This window comes from Lytechinus pictus, chromosome 14 (assembly GCF_037042905.1).
Source record: "Lytechinus pictus isolate F3 Inbred chromosome 14, Lp3.0, whole genome shotgun sequence".
Taxonomy (NCBI): Eukaryota; Metazoa; Echinodermata; class Echinoidea; order Temnopleuroida; family Toxopneustidae; genus Lytechinus; species Lytechinus pictus.
The window spans coordinates 25,724,565-25,742,483 of record NC_087258.1 but is presented as its reverse complement, the minus strand read 5'-3'; the positions used below and the strand labels follow the sequence as shown (position 1 = coordinate 25,742,483).

At 38.3% G+C, this 17,919-nt stretch overlaps 1 protein-coding gene across 4 annotated transcripts in view; it reads left to right on the top strand.

Annotated features, from left to right (window-relative positions):
* LOC129276867 (protein ELYS-like) overlaps positions 1–17,919 on the top strand; it is a 60,836-nt gene that overhangs the window by 32,492 nt on the left and 10,425 nt on the right. For 2 of the 4 annotated variants that reach the window (XM_064109860.1, XM_064109858.1), the window contains 14 exons: positions 101–214; positions 535–636; positions 834–1,024; positions 3,023–3,117; positions 4,096–4,280; positions 5,090–5,237; positions 5,624–5,771; positions 6,390–6,470; positions 7,344–7,499; positions 8,596–8,659; positions 10,910–11,042; positions 12,745–12,801; positions 13,838–13,937; positions 15,619–15,989. In XM_064109860.1, the coding sequence (XP_063965930.1) occupies positions 101–214; positions 535–636; positions 834–1,024; positions 3,023–3,117; positions 4,096–4,280; positions 5,090–5,237; positions 5,624–5,771; positions 6,390–6,470; positions 7,344–7,499; positions 8,596–8,659; positions 10,910–11,042; positions 12,745–12,801; positions 13,838–13,937; positions 15,619–15,989 (1,945 nt within the window). Of the gene's footprint in view, positions 1–100; positions 215–534; positions 637–833; positions 1,025–3,022; positions 3,118–4,095; positions 4,281–5,089; positions 5,238–5,623; positions 5,772–6,389; positions 6,471–7,343; positions 7,500–8,595; positions 8,660–10,909; positions 11,043–12,744; positions 12,802–13,834; positions 13,938–15,618; positions 15,990–17,919 lie in introns of all 4 variants that reach the window. The other 2 variants (XM_064109859.1, XM_064109857.1) reach the window with 1 other exon arrangement.

The following is a 17,919-nucleotide window of genomic DNA, read 5'->3' as shown; positions in this document are numbered from 1 at the left end:
GTTTAACCAAATCAATGCTATGGATATTTTCCTGAGTGTCTGGTTTATTAGTTTTATGACTTACAAAACCTCTTTGTCTGTTTTTTTTTTACTTTTTCAGGCACTTCTTGACATGTTCCTTTTGGAGAATGTTCCCTTGGCAACCAAGCATTGCATTGTGGGATATCTTCTCCTCGACATCATATCAGTCAGCCATGATGCCAAACATTCTGAGGTTAGTATAAGCCTTGTTGATCTAAGACATTTTTTTTTCATCTCTGTATCTTGTTATTGAATATTTATTTGCAACAAGAGGGAGGGGGTGGGGTTATCCTGCACCTGTATAATATAGCTTATGATCAAGTTAGTACATTATGCATGTATATAGATTAATTTTATCGTTAATTCATAGATTCAAATTTTTAATTTGTGTGCACAGTCACTGTGATGTATGTGTGGGGTTTTTTTTTGGGGGGGGGAGTGGTAGTTAGTGTAAGGGATCTTTACCTTTTAAAAATATTTTATGTATGTATTTGTTGCATTGTTTTTATACAGATGGTTGAGGATATTGAAAAATTCCATCAAGTGTTCAGCCTCCCTCTTGGTCTGACAAAGCTGCTACAAGCATTCTGGCTTCTTGATCACAGAGATTATGAGGTGAGTCTTCCATTTGGCTTTTATTTTTTATTCCTTCTATTTCTGTTTTTTTTTCATCTTACTCTATTTCTTATTGTGTTTTTATTTAATAGGAACATTCCCTTTTTTGGGGGAACGATTTGGGTAAGGACCCACATATTTTATGGAATTACCCTTCTACCCCTATATGATTTCTCCTTATCTGAATGTATGAACAGGAGGCTCTCGCCATGCTGCTTGACCCCAACACAAACAACGATCTGTTGTCATGGCAACACACTCGCATTATCAAGACCTTTCTGTACCATGGCCAGGCTAAGATGGCGCTGCATTACGTGCGGTGTGTTCGGCCTGCCCTGGACACCCCAGACGACATCAAGCTCCACCTTACCGTGCTCCTGGCAAATGGGTAAGCAATGGTTGATGAGAGGATAGCACTGTCTGTACTATATATATTTATGTTGATAATCTGGTTAAGGCCATTGGACTTAATCAGTCGTTCCCAAACACATATACATATGCTCCATTCTCTGGGGAGTATTCCAGCCAGTTGCTATGTGAGGCACTCGCAGAGATGCCAACCGTTACGGATTCGCCGTATTTGTTCCGATTTTATTCCTCCAATTACGGTGTTACGGCAACAATAAAAAGGTTACGGAAATAAACAACTACAATACATGTGTATTGTGTATTGCTTTGCTGTGCATGTGTATATAGTATATGCGTGTATTGTGTATTGTGCATGTATATGCGTGTATTGTGTATACATATATCGTGCATGCAGCGTGTGTGTGGCCAACGGTAAACCAACGGGAGTTTCTCTACTATAATTTATAAACGCGCGCACTGCCTACTACGTTCATTGAGTTATGCTTTTATCAAGGCTTTCTGATTAGAATTATCGATATCCTGGCCAATCAATGCGAGCGACAAGTTCCGAACGCACGCACATAGACAAGCACAAATCAGCGGCACGAATCGCGGTATAATAGCGACTGGTAAATACGACTGTAAAGATGATGACGTCATCCAAGATGGCAACTTACGATGACCAACGAAGGAATCGAGGATGACTAAGTTTTGATCATCATTTGAAAGGAATTAGCGGTAACTGCGGTCTAAGGTACGATGTTTCTGAATTTTATATATTTTCTCGTAAGTTTGGATGTAATTATTTTTTCATAATGTGACATTTGATGTACCAAAAACGATCCGAAAATCGGGTTTCCGCCGAATGTTAGATCTAACGTTACTGCTGCATGCTGATACGGAACTCAGGGAGCTCCGGCCCGAAAAGCGGGCCGGAGCTCCTTGGGTTACGTACGTATCAGCTAGCCCAGAGCTCCCTGGGTTAGCTGATACGTTGTCTTAATGTACGGGCCAACAACTCTTCAGTCTATGTATTGGTGAGTGGAGCCAACGCGGTTCAGCTGAACAACCAAAATACAGAGACTGAAGCTTTTGGTCTAGCGTTCTATGAGAAACACACAACTAACTACCGTCAGTTTTTCAAACCTAATCATGCTAATTGACTTCAAAGTCATCAATCACAACAAGGTAAGAAGCCACTTGGTCCTCCCCCCCCCCCCCTCCCCTAAATTTGAGGTGGGGGCAGACCCCCCCTCCTAATTTTTTTTTTTTTTTTTTTTTTTTTTTTTTTTTTTTTTGCTTGTCCAATTTTTTACCTGTGACATGTGTCCATCCCAAAATTAAAGGTGGACCCCCCTAATTTTTTTTTTCTTGGACACTGTCCCGGCCCGAGATGAGTTTCAGTATTTTTGGAGGACACCTAGTGGCATCCCTGTATAAACGATGCTACTTCGCGGGATGTTCCTGAGAAACTCCCATTTGTTCCTGACAAATATGGTAAATGTTCCTGACAACCATCCCTTTAGGTTGGCATCTCTGCACTCGCAATGCTAGAGAAGCTACAGTGACTTCCACATCATACCGCATACACATTACGCACCTGGGTGGAGAGTGGCACAGTGTGGATTGACGCCTTGCCACTGCTAAGCCACGGTGGTTTCAAGCACATAACCCACTCATTACAAGGCTAGATAAAAAAAACACGACACAGCACCTTCATGAATTTTGTAAGTTAGTATAATTCACTTCATGATTAGGGAAAATAATAACATTTCTGAAAGGGGGACCATGTTTTCTACTTCTGTTAGTGGCTAATGGCTCTCATTTAATAATCCCAATAGCAGCTTGCATAAACCGTTCTACAATATTTCTGAGAACTCTTCCTGGAAAAATCTGGACATCGATAGTAACGATAAAATGATTCCTACTGAATCAGTTTCAGTGGCTGGTTAGGACAGTTTTCGTTTCAGAAAGTGATTGTGAATGATGAATGAGGTTCAATGTATCGTGCATGTATTTTCATTTCATAATTTTGAAGGTTAACTGCTGAAGCGTTTCAGTTCCAACGAGAGTACCGAGACCCGTCAACCATGGATGAACTTCTGTATCACATCTTCCTCGGCTCCCAACAAAGTGAGTATAGCATACTGGGCTACTTGTATAACACATGGTTATTCCTTTCCCAAGTTTTGTAGAGATTCCCTGTCTGTTTTGTATCCCACTTTCCTTTTTACCATTTAATGCGAGGAAAATATGGTTTGTTCTTTTCCCTGAACTCTTTCATTCCAACAATTTTCAATTTGCATTTGTGATATTGTGGTATTTTACCATGTTAATGGGATTACCAGAATTACCGAGATTACCTCATGAAATCCTTCTCTTTTTATCAATGAAGACAATGGATTGGCTTCTCTGGTTACCTTTTGATGAAATTGAAGATTCTTGAATGTTAAAGGCTTCCTGGAGAATCTTTATTATATTGAAAATACCATTTATTTTCTGGATGAAAGCCATGAATTGTATTTTTGATATATTGAAAAGTCTGTTTTGGAGCAATTTCTTCTGTCACAAATATGTTAATGCCTCCCATTATTATTCTTGATTCTTCTATATGACCAACCGAAACAATAGACCAACTACTCATACTGACACTTGATGAAATCTTGTAGTCTATCGTGAAATAATTTTTGTCTTGAATATGTAAATACCTCTCATTTTAATTCTTGATTATATTTGACCAGCTAAGATAAAGAACCAGCTACTCAGGATCCCCTTTGATAACATTGAAGAGTCTTATAGTCTATTCTTGAAATAATTCCTTGTCCGAAATATATTTCTGGCTCTGATTTTAATTCTCAATTCTTCTATTTGACGGACCAAAACAATGGACGGACTCACGCTGCCATTGGATGAAATCTAATAGTCTGTTCTTGAAAGAATTCATGTCTTGAATATGTCAATGCCTGTCATCATATCATATTTCACGAGCTAAAATGATGGACAACCACTCAAGCTACCTTTCGATGACATCAAAGAGTCTGTCCTTGACAGAATTCCTTCTCCCGAATTTATCAATACCTCTCATTATTCTAAATTCTTCTATTCAACCAGCCAAGACAATGGACCAGCTACTCCGTCTCCCCTTTGATGACATCGAAGAGTCTGTCCTTGAGCGCTATCTCCTGGAGACGACAGAACCCAACTCCAAGGAGCTTCTAGTGATGCACTACCTCCAAAGGACCAGGTTTGTGGATGCGGTCCGACTGAATGAGACCCTCAAACAACAAGCTCTTATGGTAAGGACTTACTGGAGAAGATGATGCGTGCTAAACATTCATAATGGTTTTTTTGGTAGTTGTTTTGGTAGTTGTTTTGGTGGATAATCCTCACATGAAGCCAATTATAAAACCTAACCCCAACCGTGAACTCTGAAGAAGCACTCTCCCCAAAAAAACCTGGATGCTGTCCTGGCGAGGGTTGTGTTGTGTCAGTTGTTGCTGGTGTGCCACATGATGTGATGATGCCGTGATGGTATTCTTGGTGCACTAAATACAGTACGACAGGTGCAGTGTATTTATTTGTCTTTGTATGCACGGGTGCTTGTGAGTCCCTTTCTTAGAGCGTCTTAACTTGAGGGGGAGGCAGCATGCCTTGAATGACAGGCAAGTTTGCCCCCCTAGAGGCCAAACCTATCCTTACGGTATTCATAACAATTGCATAGCACAAACCCGTCTTACAAGACATGAGTAGCTGTCATAGGATCGAATGTCGGGTCATCAAGATGCTTTCTTGTCCTCTCATTCTTTCTTATATTTTGTAATTATTGGCTATATGTAGTTTTCTTCTTCTGTTATCATTTAACTCCCAAACTTCTCTCCTTTTTTATTTACAGTATCCCTCTCCATTTCTTCTTCCTTTTCACGTCTTGTGTTCCCTGCCTTTAATTGCTTTACATATATTTCCAACAAGATAAGTTTGATTCAAACGTAAATCGCAGCTTTGGAAATGATTTAAAAAATTAATTCTACAAATTGACCACTAAGATTTTGTATTCGTAAATTGCGAGTCATTGTTTTCACACTTTTCTATTGGTTTACACTCACAGGGTGATAACGACCCCTTAGCCAGGGAGAGGACCTCGGCAAGAAACATCATCACAGAGAGCTATGTCAATGTGCTTCCGAGGGTTCAGAGACGATTAGCCTTCGACTCCGACTCCAGACAGAAGAAAACAGTCGGAATAAGGAGAGAAGGTAAAAACAACTCACGTATTTTTTTGTCTTACCTGAGCTGTAATAAAAATCTGGAGCATAAGCATTGGTCTCACACTTTCATCTTGAGCTTTGTTCTTTGAGCATTAATCTGACACTTTGCTCATTAGTGCTCTCTGAATATTCCCCTATAATTAGCGAGAAGGAACTACAATCTGAGATATATAATTTTTTCCAAAATATAAAATGTAATAAGTTAATAAAAATAATGATTAAAAGTATTTTTTATCACTATTCCAATGATCATGCTACTTTCAACCTAAAATGCTGTTCCATGATGCACTGGGATTCAAGAACATCAAATGCATGCAGTCGCAACCAAATATGATGTACATAATATTGCGTTCTTTAATGTTTTCTATTTTCAGTTCCGCGCCCCAAGCCCCTGTCGACCATCATCAACCCTGCCAAGTCTTCCAAGGTCATATCTCATGCCCTGCTTCTCAATGCAGTCCTTGATAGGATCGCAGAGGCTAGGGATGTCATGAAGGCTGATCAAACACCTACTCAACTACAGTAAGTAAAATAGGCCAAGGTCAAATTAAGGTCACAGAGGTCAAATGATATGTATGTAGATTATGAAAGATATAATTAAGTCACGAAGGTTAATGACCTACATGTATTTTTTTGCCTCTCAATGCAATCATGGACAGGATTGTAGAGGCTAAGAATGTCATGAAGGCCTACTAAAATACAATAAGATACAAGAAAAAAATCAAATTAAGGTTACAAATAGTCAATGATCTTCATGTCTGTTTAAGATGTTTCACAATTTAGATTTGTGAATTGAATGGTGAAGATCATTTCCAACAAATCGCACATCGGCCTTTTATGATCCTCCCACCAAAGATATTTTTGTTACCTTGCTTGTTTGTATAATTCAATGTATGTATGAAATGTTTTTATTTTGAAGTGGAAATAAGTTAAATTAAATGTAAAGAAAAGATGATGCTTAATGCATAACATCCTCAGAGATATTTAATAATGATATCATGTGACTTCCATTGAAAATTTCAATTTTTTAAACTTGAGTAACTAATCAAGGTATTGATAGCTTGCTTGATTGTTTTATTGATTGATTCATTCAATTATTAATTGAATGCTGGTATTAAATCTGCTATTACTTTTTTTCAGGGATGACTCTTATGACAGCTCACCGTGTATTGAACCCTTCGTTGGTACACCGATGACCCCTCGCAACAGAACAGCCAGGAGGTGAGTTCCGTCTCTTCGATATTGGAAATCATATACCAAATGCTGCCTTGTTCAAAAAAAGGAGAAAAAAAAACATGTATTTGAATTCCTAATCGTTTGATTAAGTTAAGTATGTAAATATATTTTCAGCTTGGAGTAAGTGATTCACTAGTGGTTAGACTAGTTGGTCTGTAGCACAGTTCATTCTTATCATTGTAACCTTAATTTGATTCGGGAGATGATTCGGGAGCATTGTTGGCTCAGTGGGAGCGTTGTTGGCTCAGTCGGTAAAGCAGAAAAAACTCTGTCCCTCGGATAGGACGTTAATGGAAGCCCCGTGTAGAGGAGACTCACCACCTTTGCACGTTTAAGAACCCACTGCACTATTCGTATGAGAGTAGGGGGAAACCTCGGTGCACTCCGCCCCATCAGTTATATCGGGAGGAGAGACTTGTGAGTCATAGTGATTCAGTTCGCTTTTCGCCTCCCAGGCACAGGCGATGCCAAACAAATAATAATAATAATAATTCTTATCTTGTCTGATATAAAATATCAACATGCTATGTAATGCCTTTATATTAGCTGCCAATGCAGATTTCTTCTCTACTACACCCATGCTTTGGAACAAACTCCCTCTTCTAAAATCATCACCAAACTTGGATCAATACGAGTAAAACTTTACCTACGTTTTTGTTATATCCTGATCATGTCTGCACTTAAGTTGCAATGTTATGAATACTGTCAGGTCATTTCCTGGTAATTACTATCTATTTTTAATCCTATGCTGACCAGGGATGACATCTCAAACTCAAGCGCTGTGTACCTCTTTGAAAAGGCGCTACAGAAATATCAAGTGTTATAAAAATTATTGACCATTGTACCATTTTTTTTCAGTGCTGACGTGAGCGTTGTTTATCCTGAAACACTTGAAGCTGAGGACACCGCCCCCTATCATCCATTTTCGACCAGTCTAAATGCAAGCATTAACCAATCGTTGAGGGGACTTGGAGGCATGGAGACGCCAAAGGTTCTCAAGGAGTCCTTCAAAAGGTAAGGCTGGTTCGACAAAATAGAAACATTTTGTTTTAAAACGCCTCTAAATGATTTAAAGGGGAATCCAATCTTTGGGAATAAATAAAAATAAATAGAATGGTGAAAGTTTGAAAGAAATTGGACAAGGAATAAGAAAGTTTTGAATGTTTGAAAAAAAGAGACCACTAGAATAGCAAGGCTTCTTAGATCACTGAAAAGGTTCATCTAATTCGTGTGTAGACATGAGAAAAAGTACTTTATTACAGGCTGGCATGACATTTTCTCAATTGCGGTAATTGCTCTGGGCTTTATTTCGTCTGAAGATGTAGGGTTAAGGTTGGAACAGGGTTTTATTTTAGGTTTAGGGTAGAGTATAAACCCAGGATTGAAGTTGGTCGTTCGATTAGTGTGTCAAATTTAGAGCAGAGCAATTGTCGCCAGAGCAAAAGTCATGGAACTAATTACACAATCACTGGTGCAGCATGACAAAGAATGTTCTCAAGACTACCTAGATTTCAAATGGGCAATTCGATGAGTAGATTCTGACATGTGGTAGGAACGATTCTCCATTTTGGCATGCACTGAATAATCAGAAATTAATGTGTTTCTCCAAACCCCCATTTACTCTCAGGCCTTAAGTGTTAAATATCCCCATAAAAGAAAAATATTCCCAGGATAACTTTTGGAAAAATATAATTTTTGTCATTTTGTGTATTGAAGCAAATGGAGGAGTTTCAACGTTATGTCACAACGGTAAGGCAAGGATGTGCTTTTCCACACATGAAATAAAAAATAAAGGTTCCATGACATTGGCTCTGGCAACAATTGCTCCACTACAAATTCCACACATTAATTGTATGACTAACTTCAACCCTGGATTTAACACTACACCCTATCCCAAACCTCAACATAAACCTACCATAACACCCTATTGCAATCCTAACCTCATATCTTACATAAAATAAATCCCAGAGCAAATATCATGTCACCATAATAACATTTTTCTTCGTAGAATGTTCACTATACATGCCAATAGAAGTCAATTTCCATGCTGTCATTGAGTACTGATGTCAAAGAAAGTGTCATTGAAGTTTTATCTAATTTTCTCGTACAGACCTCCTTTAGATTATTCAGGAGCAGAAGCCTTGTCTCTCCTACAGACACCACCAGTGAAAAGGGTCAGTAGTTGATTTCATTTGATGATGATGATGATGATGGTGGTGGTGGTGGTGGTGGTGATAATGATGCTGATTATGATATTGATGGCGATGATGAAAATGATGGTGACAATGACGATGATGGTGACAATGACGATGATGGTGACGCTGACAATGGTGGTGGTGGTGGTGGTGTTGATGATGATGATGATGATGCTGATATTTCATTATTGCCCATATTTTCAAAAATATTAGAACGATGTATGTATAACCGGATCTTAAATTTTATAAATAAACACAACATATTATATTGCAATCAATTCGGATTTAGACCACAACATTCAACTTCATCTGCCCTTATAGAATTTATTCATTATGTATCTAATGCTATTGACACCAAACAAACAACTATTAGCTTATTTCTCGATTTATCAAAAGCCTTTGACTGTCTTGACCATAAATTATTATTGTATAAACTTAACTGCTATGGAATAAGAGGTACAGCTTTAAAATGGGTTAACAGCTATCTGTCGGGGCGTAAACAATATACTACATATAAGAAGCATAATTCTGAATCTAAGATCATAATGCATGGTGTTCCTCAAGGGTCAATCTTAGGTCCCCTTCTATTTTTAATATATATAGATGATATCAGATTTACTTCCAAAAAATTGCATTTTACAATATTTGCTGATGATACAACAATTTCCTTGTCAAATGATAATGTAAATAAATTATGTGAAAATCTCAATCAAGAATTAGTTCATGTAGAAGAATGGTTAGTCAAGAATAAACTCATAATAAATATTTCTAAAACAACATCAGTTATATTTTCAAATCGCCACTTCAATCCCAACGATGTTAATATATATCTCAGCAGTAAGGAAATTCAACACACATCTTATACAAAATTTCTTGGCATCCAACTTGACGATAAACTCTCCTGGTCCAATCACTTTAATTATTTATGTTCGATTATTTCAAGAAATATAGGTGTAATGAATAAATTAAATTTCCTTCCCCAAAACATATTAATCAACCTTTATTATTCAATGGTTTATCCCTATTTAACTTATTGTAATGTTGTATGGGCCACCGCAGCCAACAATAACCTAAATATGTTAAGATTATTTAAATTACAGAAAAGAGCAGTAAGAATAATATGTAAGACTTCATTTAATGCTCACACCAGTGTCCTATTTAAAAGATTAAAATTCCTGAGTGTATTTGACCTTTATAAACTATCCCTTGGATCATTTATGTATTCTTGTCACAAAAAGATAATTCCTGAATCATTAAGCAGATATTTTTGTCTTAATATTGCTACCCACTCTCACCAAACTCGTAGACAATTTGATTTTCACATGCCCTCCGTCCGTACTACTTTTACCCAAAAAACTATAATGTATTCAGGTCCCAAATTATGGAACTCTCTCCCCCCTACCCTTAAAAATAGTTTATCCCTGAATAGTTTTCAACGTCAGTACAAAGAAATTCTGTTAACAACATTCGCATCCAATAACTAAGTAATTGTAACATGACTATAATTTCTGTGTTTGCCTTTCTCCTACACTTATTCTCCCTAATTTCACCTGTCGATTTTCTGTGACCCTCCACATACGCTAGTCCTTTACCTTTTTTCTATCATTTTCCTCGAAAGGCAAACACTTCATTTTAACTTTATTAATGTTTGTTTTCCCTTGTATTATTTTGTCTTTGTATGTTCTATTTTGTATCCCTTCTTTTTCTTTCTTTACTGGGCTGGAACTTCTAAGATCTAATCGATCTTTAATGCCAGTCCACACTCGAAGCCTGCTCTGTACGCTATTTACTGTATTATCACTTTTGTTATTTTGTTTTGTTCTTGCCATTATGTATTTCTTATTTACCTGTATGTATGTTATTTTTATCGAGTGAAATAAATGAATTGAATTGAATTGAATGATATGATGATGATGGTGATGATGATGACGATGATGATAATGATATTGATGATGAAAATGATGTTGATGATGACGATGATGGTGGTGGTGGTGGTGATGATGATGATGATAATGATATTGATGGTGATGATGAAAATGATGGTGATGACGACGATGATGATAATGGTGGTGGTTGTGGTGGTGATGATGATGATGATTACAGTGATATCGACAATGGTGTGGTGTGAAGTCTAATGATGGAGATAATAACGATCATGACATGTGCAATTGTGCACAATGACTTTTTTAATCAAAGTATATAATTTTTAAAATTTTCATTAATTACCAGAGAACACCAGCTGTCCATCAAGAGCCCCAGGTCGCCCCACCCACACCCCAGTCTATTCTCAAAGTCAGGAAGGTCATTAGAAGGTCACCTAGTCCTCCCAAGGTCGTCACAGAAAGGGCGAGGGGATTCGCAGGTGAATGAAAAACTTTGTGCGGGGTGTTCATTTTCTTGCTCAATCGCATCTCTCCTCTTTTTTCATGGTTCTATCTTCATCTCTGCTGGTCTCCCAAGGAATAGTAACAAAAGGGAGAACTTTCTTTTCTCTCTAATCAGGGTTCCCTCAGTCATGGAAAATTCTGGAAAATCCTGGAAGAATTTATGGTCATGGAAAGTCAGGGAATTTGGAAAATTTGTGAAAAGTCATAGAATTGCATTTACCCCTTGGCTATGGCAGCTTTCCAGTTTGCCGTGTCTCTCATTTCTGTGTGATCATACTCTGCTATTATAATTGGCGTTCATGATTTCAAGTTTTCCCAGTTTTGTGACATCCCAAATTCTACATAACTCCCGGGAAGTCAAGGAAAGCAGCAACTTAGTCATGGAAAAGTCATGGAATTCTGTTTTCAAATTTCTGTGGGAACCCTGTTTTTAATGTCTTTGTCATATGTCAGACGAATGATCAGAATTATTTTCTATACGAAGGTCTGGCCTTCTCTTACAACCTTTTTACAATTGACCACACATGATAATCATGCAATCAATCATAGAATTGCCTCCAAATTAATCGCTAAGCTACATGTATGTTTTGGCACCCTGAGACCCGTTGCATAAAACTTTGCCATTAAAAAAAAAAGAATAATAATGCCAATGAAAATTGCACACTAACAAAATCTGGCAAAAAATTTGCCAGATTTTTTTATGGCAACATTTTTATGCAACGGGCCCCTGGAGTGAGTTTCCTCGATATGAATTGTATTGGAAAGAGGGTATGGATCGAGGCTTTTGAGTCAAGTGTTTAAAAAAAAGGTGTTCATACTCATACTTGGATGGAGGAGCTGATTATCAATTTTCAAATTTCATTAGGAAAATTCTCATTTAAACTATCAACACCCATGACACCCCAATTTCCAGTTCCTGACCAGATCACAAACCCCTCCCCCATCAGCAATCCTTAAACAGACACACACTCGCCCAGATGTAATCCATCTTTCCCCCTTCGGAGGAGTGACCCTCATTGCCTGGCAGCACTGGCAGGGAGAGAGAAAGAGAGACATGCAATAGTCCTGAACTTCTTTTGTTCTGCTTATTCTAATTTCGCCAATTGTGGGTCATTTTGCATCGTTCAGACTTCGATTTTGATCTTCATCTAAATTTAGAATTGTTTTTGGATATGCCAATGTCCTAAAACAAATAGATTACAAATTAATTATTCCTAGATTTCCGTCAGCCAGGAAGGGCCAGGAAGCTCTTAAAAGTTTGTTTATACTATTACGTAAGATGGACAGCTGCAATCCAACTTCATCCGCTGTGGTCATCATTGGTTGCTGTGTATTATCAGCTGTCAGTCCACCCCTCCCCAGTTTAAACAAGAGAAATGAACACTTTCCCAAAAACTAAAAGTGGGGTGGTAAATACCCCACTTTAGCTCCCATTGACATAACACGCAGGGCAATGGGGTTCCTGTGTTATAAGCTGGTGGGGTATTTTTTAAACGGAGAAAACATGTCATGTGCAGTAGGCCCCTCCTCACATTTACTTTCAATGGTGGTTTTGAGCTGCAGTAGCGTCATTTTCTATGTATAAATGAAATGTATACATTGTGCTAATCATTGTTCATCTCTTTTGTGATCACTACTTGTTTTTCATTTCCTCTTCATACAATCATCCAACCTCAGCTGTAGACATTACGCTACCCACGCCTCCTCAATTCCATCGCAAAACGCTTTCATTTGGTAAGTGGACTCCACCACCTTGTAATTCACTGTGAAATTATTAAAAGAGCACTCAATGCATTTAATATGTTGATCTACACCCCCTCGTTATTCTTTATTCTATATTTGTCTGTTTCATTTTGGCATTCTTTTGTGTCCAACTGCCATTGTTCAAATGAAAGCTACTTTGTATACATCCTTGATAACATTGTGGTGATGCCAGTGATTCTGTTACCTGATAGAAAAAGGATGCATGCTTGTAAGCAAGCAACCAGAGGACTGACGGCTTAAGGTCCTCTTTGAGGGACCTGGTAATGAGGATTAATGCCTTACCAAAGGGCACTAGTGCACCAAGTGGGAATCGAACCTTGGCCACGAAATTTTGAAACCACTGCTCAACCCACAGCGCTATTATGCCTCCTCACAAATGTGAGAAAATATGACAAGTGTGTTACATCAACTCGATTCTGCTTTGTTAACTCCCATATCTCATACATGTACATGCAGTTTGTGGTTAGTGCAAAGTATGTATGTGTGAAGTTATTGTAATTCAAGTCCATGATTTCAAAATCTAAGTGATAACTTGAATATCAAGTCATCATAGCTTCTTACATTCTTGTTTTATGTACATGTACTTTTTATGAATCTTTGCAGAAGTATTTTTGTATGCTTTTGTACTCTTTCATTGTGCAATGTTATGGTTTGTACAATTTTGCATTTGTTTCAATCCATATGATATATCTTGTTTTGTGAAAATATTGCAAAAAATCAAATAGGGCAATATGAATTAAAGCCTTGGTATGTCATATTTTTCACTTAATCTATGTAATAAGTATAGTTTACTCCCTTTTACGATAGCGATAGATATCAAATTATATAGATATAAGCTTACATTTTCATTAGTATTGTTTTCAGACCATAGTTGAGTACAGTGTAGCACGTTCTCGTTGATATTCATACATGTACATCCCAATCACTTCATTGCTTGCATCTCATAGACTTTATTCGTGAAACATTTTGTAAACGTATCCAAAACTGATTTTTCTCTCTTTAGCAGAGGAAGAATCTGAGAAGACCAAAGAAGCGACGCCTGCCAGGCACATCCGCTTTTCAGACGACACAATCTTACAGGACTCGCCATCTCCTGACATCAATGAGTAAATACACTGTAGATTCTGTAGAGCACTGTACCATGAAGCTTAGCGATTGATCATAGGGTTTGTTTTTTTACGATTGATCATACACAATAATCAATGCAATTAATCGTAGGAATCAGCCTATGATCAATTGCTAAGCTTTATGTTAACCCTACATTGTAAAAGGCCCGGGGCGGCGGATTTTGCCCCCCCTCTTCATTTTTCATGATAAATCCGCCGCACGAGATTTTTCAACCGCGCCGCTCGCTGACATTTTACTGTCAAATCTAGCACAACTTTTGAGACCAAATTTGCGATGCTCAAAAACGTGAATTCATGTACAAATCCAATGCAAATTGTGTATTAGCCAAAATTCATACATGTATCATTATTTCATCTTTTACTGATTAATTAATTTGTCTTGTTTATGATCAGAATTATATCTGCAACAATTTCCAACAATAAAAAACAAAAGTCGAAAAACAAAGAAATACATAAGAAATTAAACAATAATATACATTTAAAAAGATTGCGTCACCAAATTTTTTGTGACGTACATTTGATCGGGATCCTACAAAGAGTCTGGGAATAAAAAATTAGCAGTTTTGGGGCCGTATGCTATTCGATTAGAGCAGGTGTTTTATTTCATGCATAACTTAGCATGATTAATTCATTAAATGAAAAATCTTATTATTAAAAAAAAATGAACCATACACCCTTGTAGATTTTATCGCACACTACCACTGTGAACATTTTGGCGGCGATCCCCCCCCCCCCCTGTGAGATGGGTCCAAGTAACCCGGCTCTTTTAGGGTTAAGGGAGCCAAGAGTTTATATCCACTCTTAGCAACAATCGTAATAACAATTTTAAACTTATTGGCCGGAATTCATCCAGGGGTTTTGAAGCTGTCATCTGAAACCATTAGTTTATGTATGGAAGATTCTATGCATTAATTATCAATCAGTGCCTATATTGACAAAGCATCCAATATCATTGGTATATATTTCGTATTTTTTCAAACATCTCAGGAATTGAAAGATATTTCTATATGATGTGATATTCGGAAACATTAATGTAAGTGTTCGTTGGAACTACATAAATTATTTGATCAATTATTTGAGTCATTCGATATTTTAATAGTTAGATGTTGATTTTATAATTATCCAGTTATAGAATAGTTCTCTTTGTAGTATTTGATACTGTTACTGCAAACAGGAAGTATAGTAATCAGGGTGCTACATAAGCACTTGCCCGATTGCCCGGGGCGAGTAAAAGTTAGAGTCGGGCAAGTGTTTTGAAGTAAAGACCAAAACTACTTGCCCGAATTGGGCAAGCAAAATTCACACAGTAGAAAGCAAAATTCTCACAGTAGAATGGCCAAAGTTAGGGTCGATATGATATATTGACCCTAATGTTGGTTATAGCAGGCAAGATAAAATCACTTTGGAAAAAGAAATGCAATAACAAGGCAGATCAGTTCATATCAAAAGAGAAAAAAGGGTCAATGGTTTATAAAACCGCAAAACTTTCTTTTGAAGAGGTAAAACTCTTTTTTTCAAGGATTTTTTCGGGCAAGTGAAATAGATTTTTAGGCAAGTATATTCCAACTATTTAAAAATTTGCCCTGAGTAAGCAGCATCTCTGAAAACTGATACATATTTTTATAGTATCCACTTACCTTTTATGATATTGCAAATCCAGACTGGTACCAGAACCCCCGTCATTCATCCCCGGGCGAAACACACCCTCACCGAATGTTGAGCAGCAGGCATGGGCCACCCCGCCCCTCAGCCCCCAGATCTCCCCCACCAAGGAGGCAGCCGAGACCCCACCCTTCCAGTCTCCCATGGAAGGCATACCACCAGAGCAAGCCCGGGACTCGTCCGTCAGCCCCGCCCGCGGCTCGCCGCCCGGTCCGACTCGGATGGAGGAGCAGGTGACGGAGCGGGCGGGGCATCTAATATTGACCCCGAAGATGAAGCCGCCGACGCCTCAACGCAGTCGTATCATTACCCCGAAAGAAAAGCCGCCTAGTGTGAGACGTCCCTCTCCTCTCCGCCAGCCATCAGAAGGTAGGTTTGCTATAGAATATAGTTCAGATCTTCAACATGAATATCTTGATAATGATGTTGATGATGATGATAATAATTATAGCAATAATTATAATAACAATAACAACAATAATAATGTTTTATATTACCTAGGGTAGCCACTTCAGACATGCCAAGCGTTCCCTTTTTAGAGTATTTGTTCCTCTATTTTGCTATAAATACACCAATACTTTTTTTGTATGATTTGTTACTTCGTTTTAAAATTTCTGATCATGGAGTATGTTTTATACACAGCGCGTTTCACTAGCACTGGTCCGATAGTCCCAGGCCAATAAAAATCACTGTCGGGCCAGTAACTTGTTGCATGAAAAGAACAAGTAAATTCTTGACTATGAGCACATGTGAATTATTCAAGGGTGAATTATCAAGTTTTCAAGTAGAGTCATTTGACATGTTTTTTCACCGATCTTACTACAACAGGCTGGCGATTGTTACGTTGAGACAAATTCTTAAAAATACTCTTTTGTAAAAAATACACTTTTTTTTCCTTATAAGAATACTTTTTTTGGTTGTAGAAGGTTGGCAGGTCTGCCACTTCAGTTATGAAGCTGCTCTATCAGAAGGCCCTGCATAAGGTGATATCTTTCTATTACCCTTCTCAGATCTTTGAGCGCCTATAGCATACCTGCCAACCATTCCGATTTTGGCGGAATTATACCGATTTTTTAGCCTCCATTCCGAATTCCGAATTTTTAAACCAAAATTCCGATTTTTAGGTCAATCAATATAGTGTTGAAATTATTGAAACGGCTGTATGATGCGACTAACGCATAAGCGGCTGTAACATACGACTAACGCATAAACAACTGGGGCGCACGGCTAAGTGCTAAGTGCACAGTTCCATTGCAATTGCATGTGAAAATTACGAGCAGCGGCCACAGCGGCGCGGCCGATATTAGCGTTGACTTCCGGAACAAAATGGCGGCTGACATCGGCTCGCGAAAGTGCCAGTTTTCAGTGAGGACACGTTTTCAAAATCCACGAACATCGGAAAAACCGTGAAAAATTCACTTTTTTAGACCCCTTGTTTCCTAACTACGATGTATAGAATTAAGGATGGTGATATTTTTGACGCGAAATATGGTGATTTAGTAAGAAAATTTCACTTTTTATTCGAGGTTTTGCTCTTTTCGCCGGATGATTTTGTATTGTGGAATGAGTTAGTGAATGAGTCGTGTACTGGTGTCTAGAGTGTGTTGGTAATATCATTGATGAGTCTGCTTACCGGCGCCTGCTTACCCGGCCGATCGGCCGCGCCGTGCACATCGGGAGGCTCTGCCGTAGTTACTCAAGTTTATCCCTACGCAATGTTAAATTGATCTGTACTTTATTTTTTCGAATAATTGTCAAATTTGTGAGAAAGAAAGCGGCAATTATCAACTTTCGAGTCAAGTTGATCCATCGGAGCCGAACGCCAAATCTACTTGCTTCGCTTGCCTAAACTCCCGGCGCCCGAGTTGCAGCGCCTCAGCCTCCCAGTCTCATCGGCGCACCGCAAGTGCAGTGGTGGGTGCGGGTCGGGCGTATTCCGCCGTATTACTTCGGCTCCGTTTTTGTCATGGCTGAAAATATGCTTTCTTATGCCAACAAGCACTTATCTAATAAAGGTTATGATATAACCTTGTCCTCAGTCACTACTCCTGTGTGGTGAAATATAAACATGAATAAGATGACAATGTTTGGCTTATTTTGATGCATATGATAGACTTGATATAATTATAAATGATAAATAAATGTTCTGGATCTGGATGTATACGATGCAGGGCCCTCCTGGGCATAAACGCATCGGGTGAGAGAGGGCGGGGTGAGGATTAGAAAGCTCTGTCAATGGCCTTCTTGAATGAGCTTGTCGATGTTGAGTTGATGACAGCGTCACTCAAGTGATTCCATC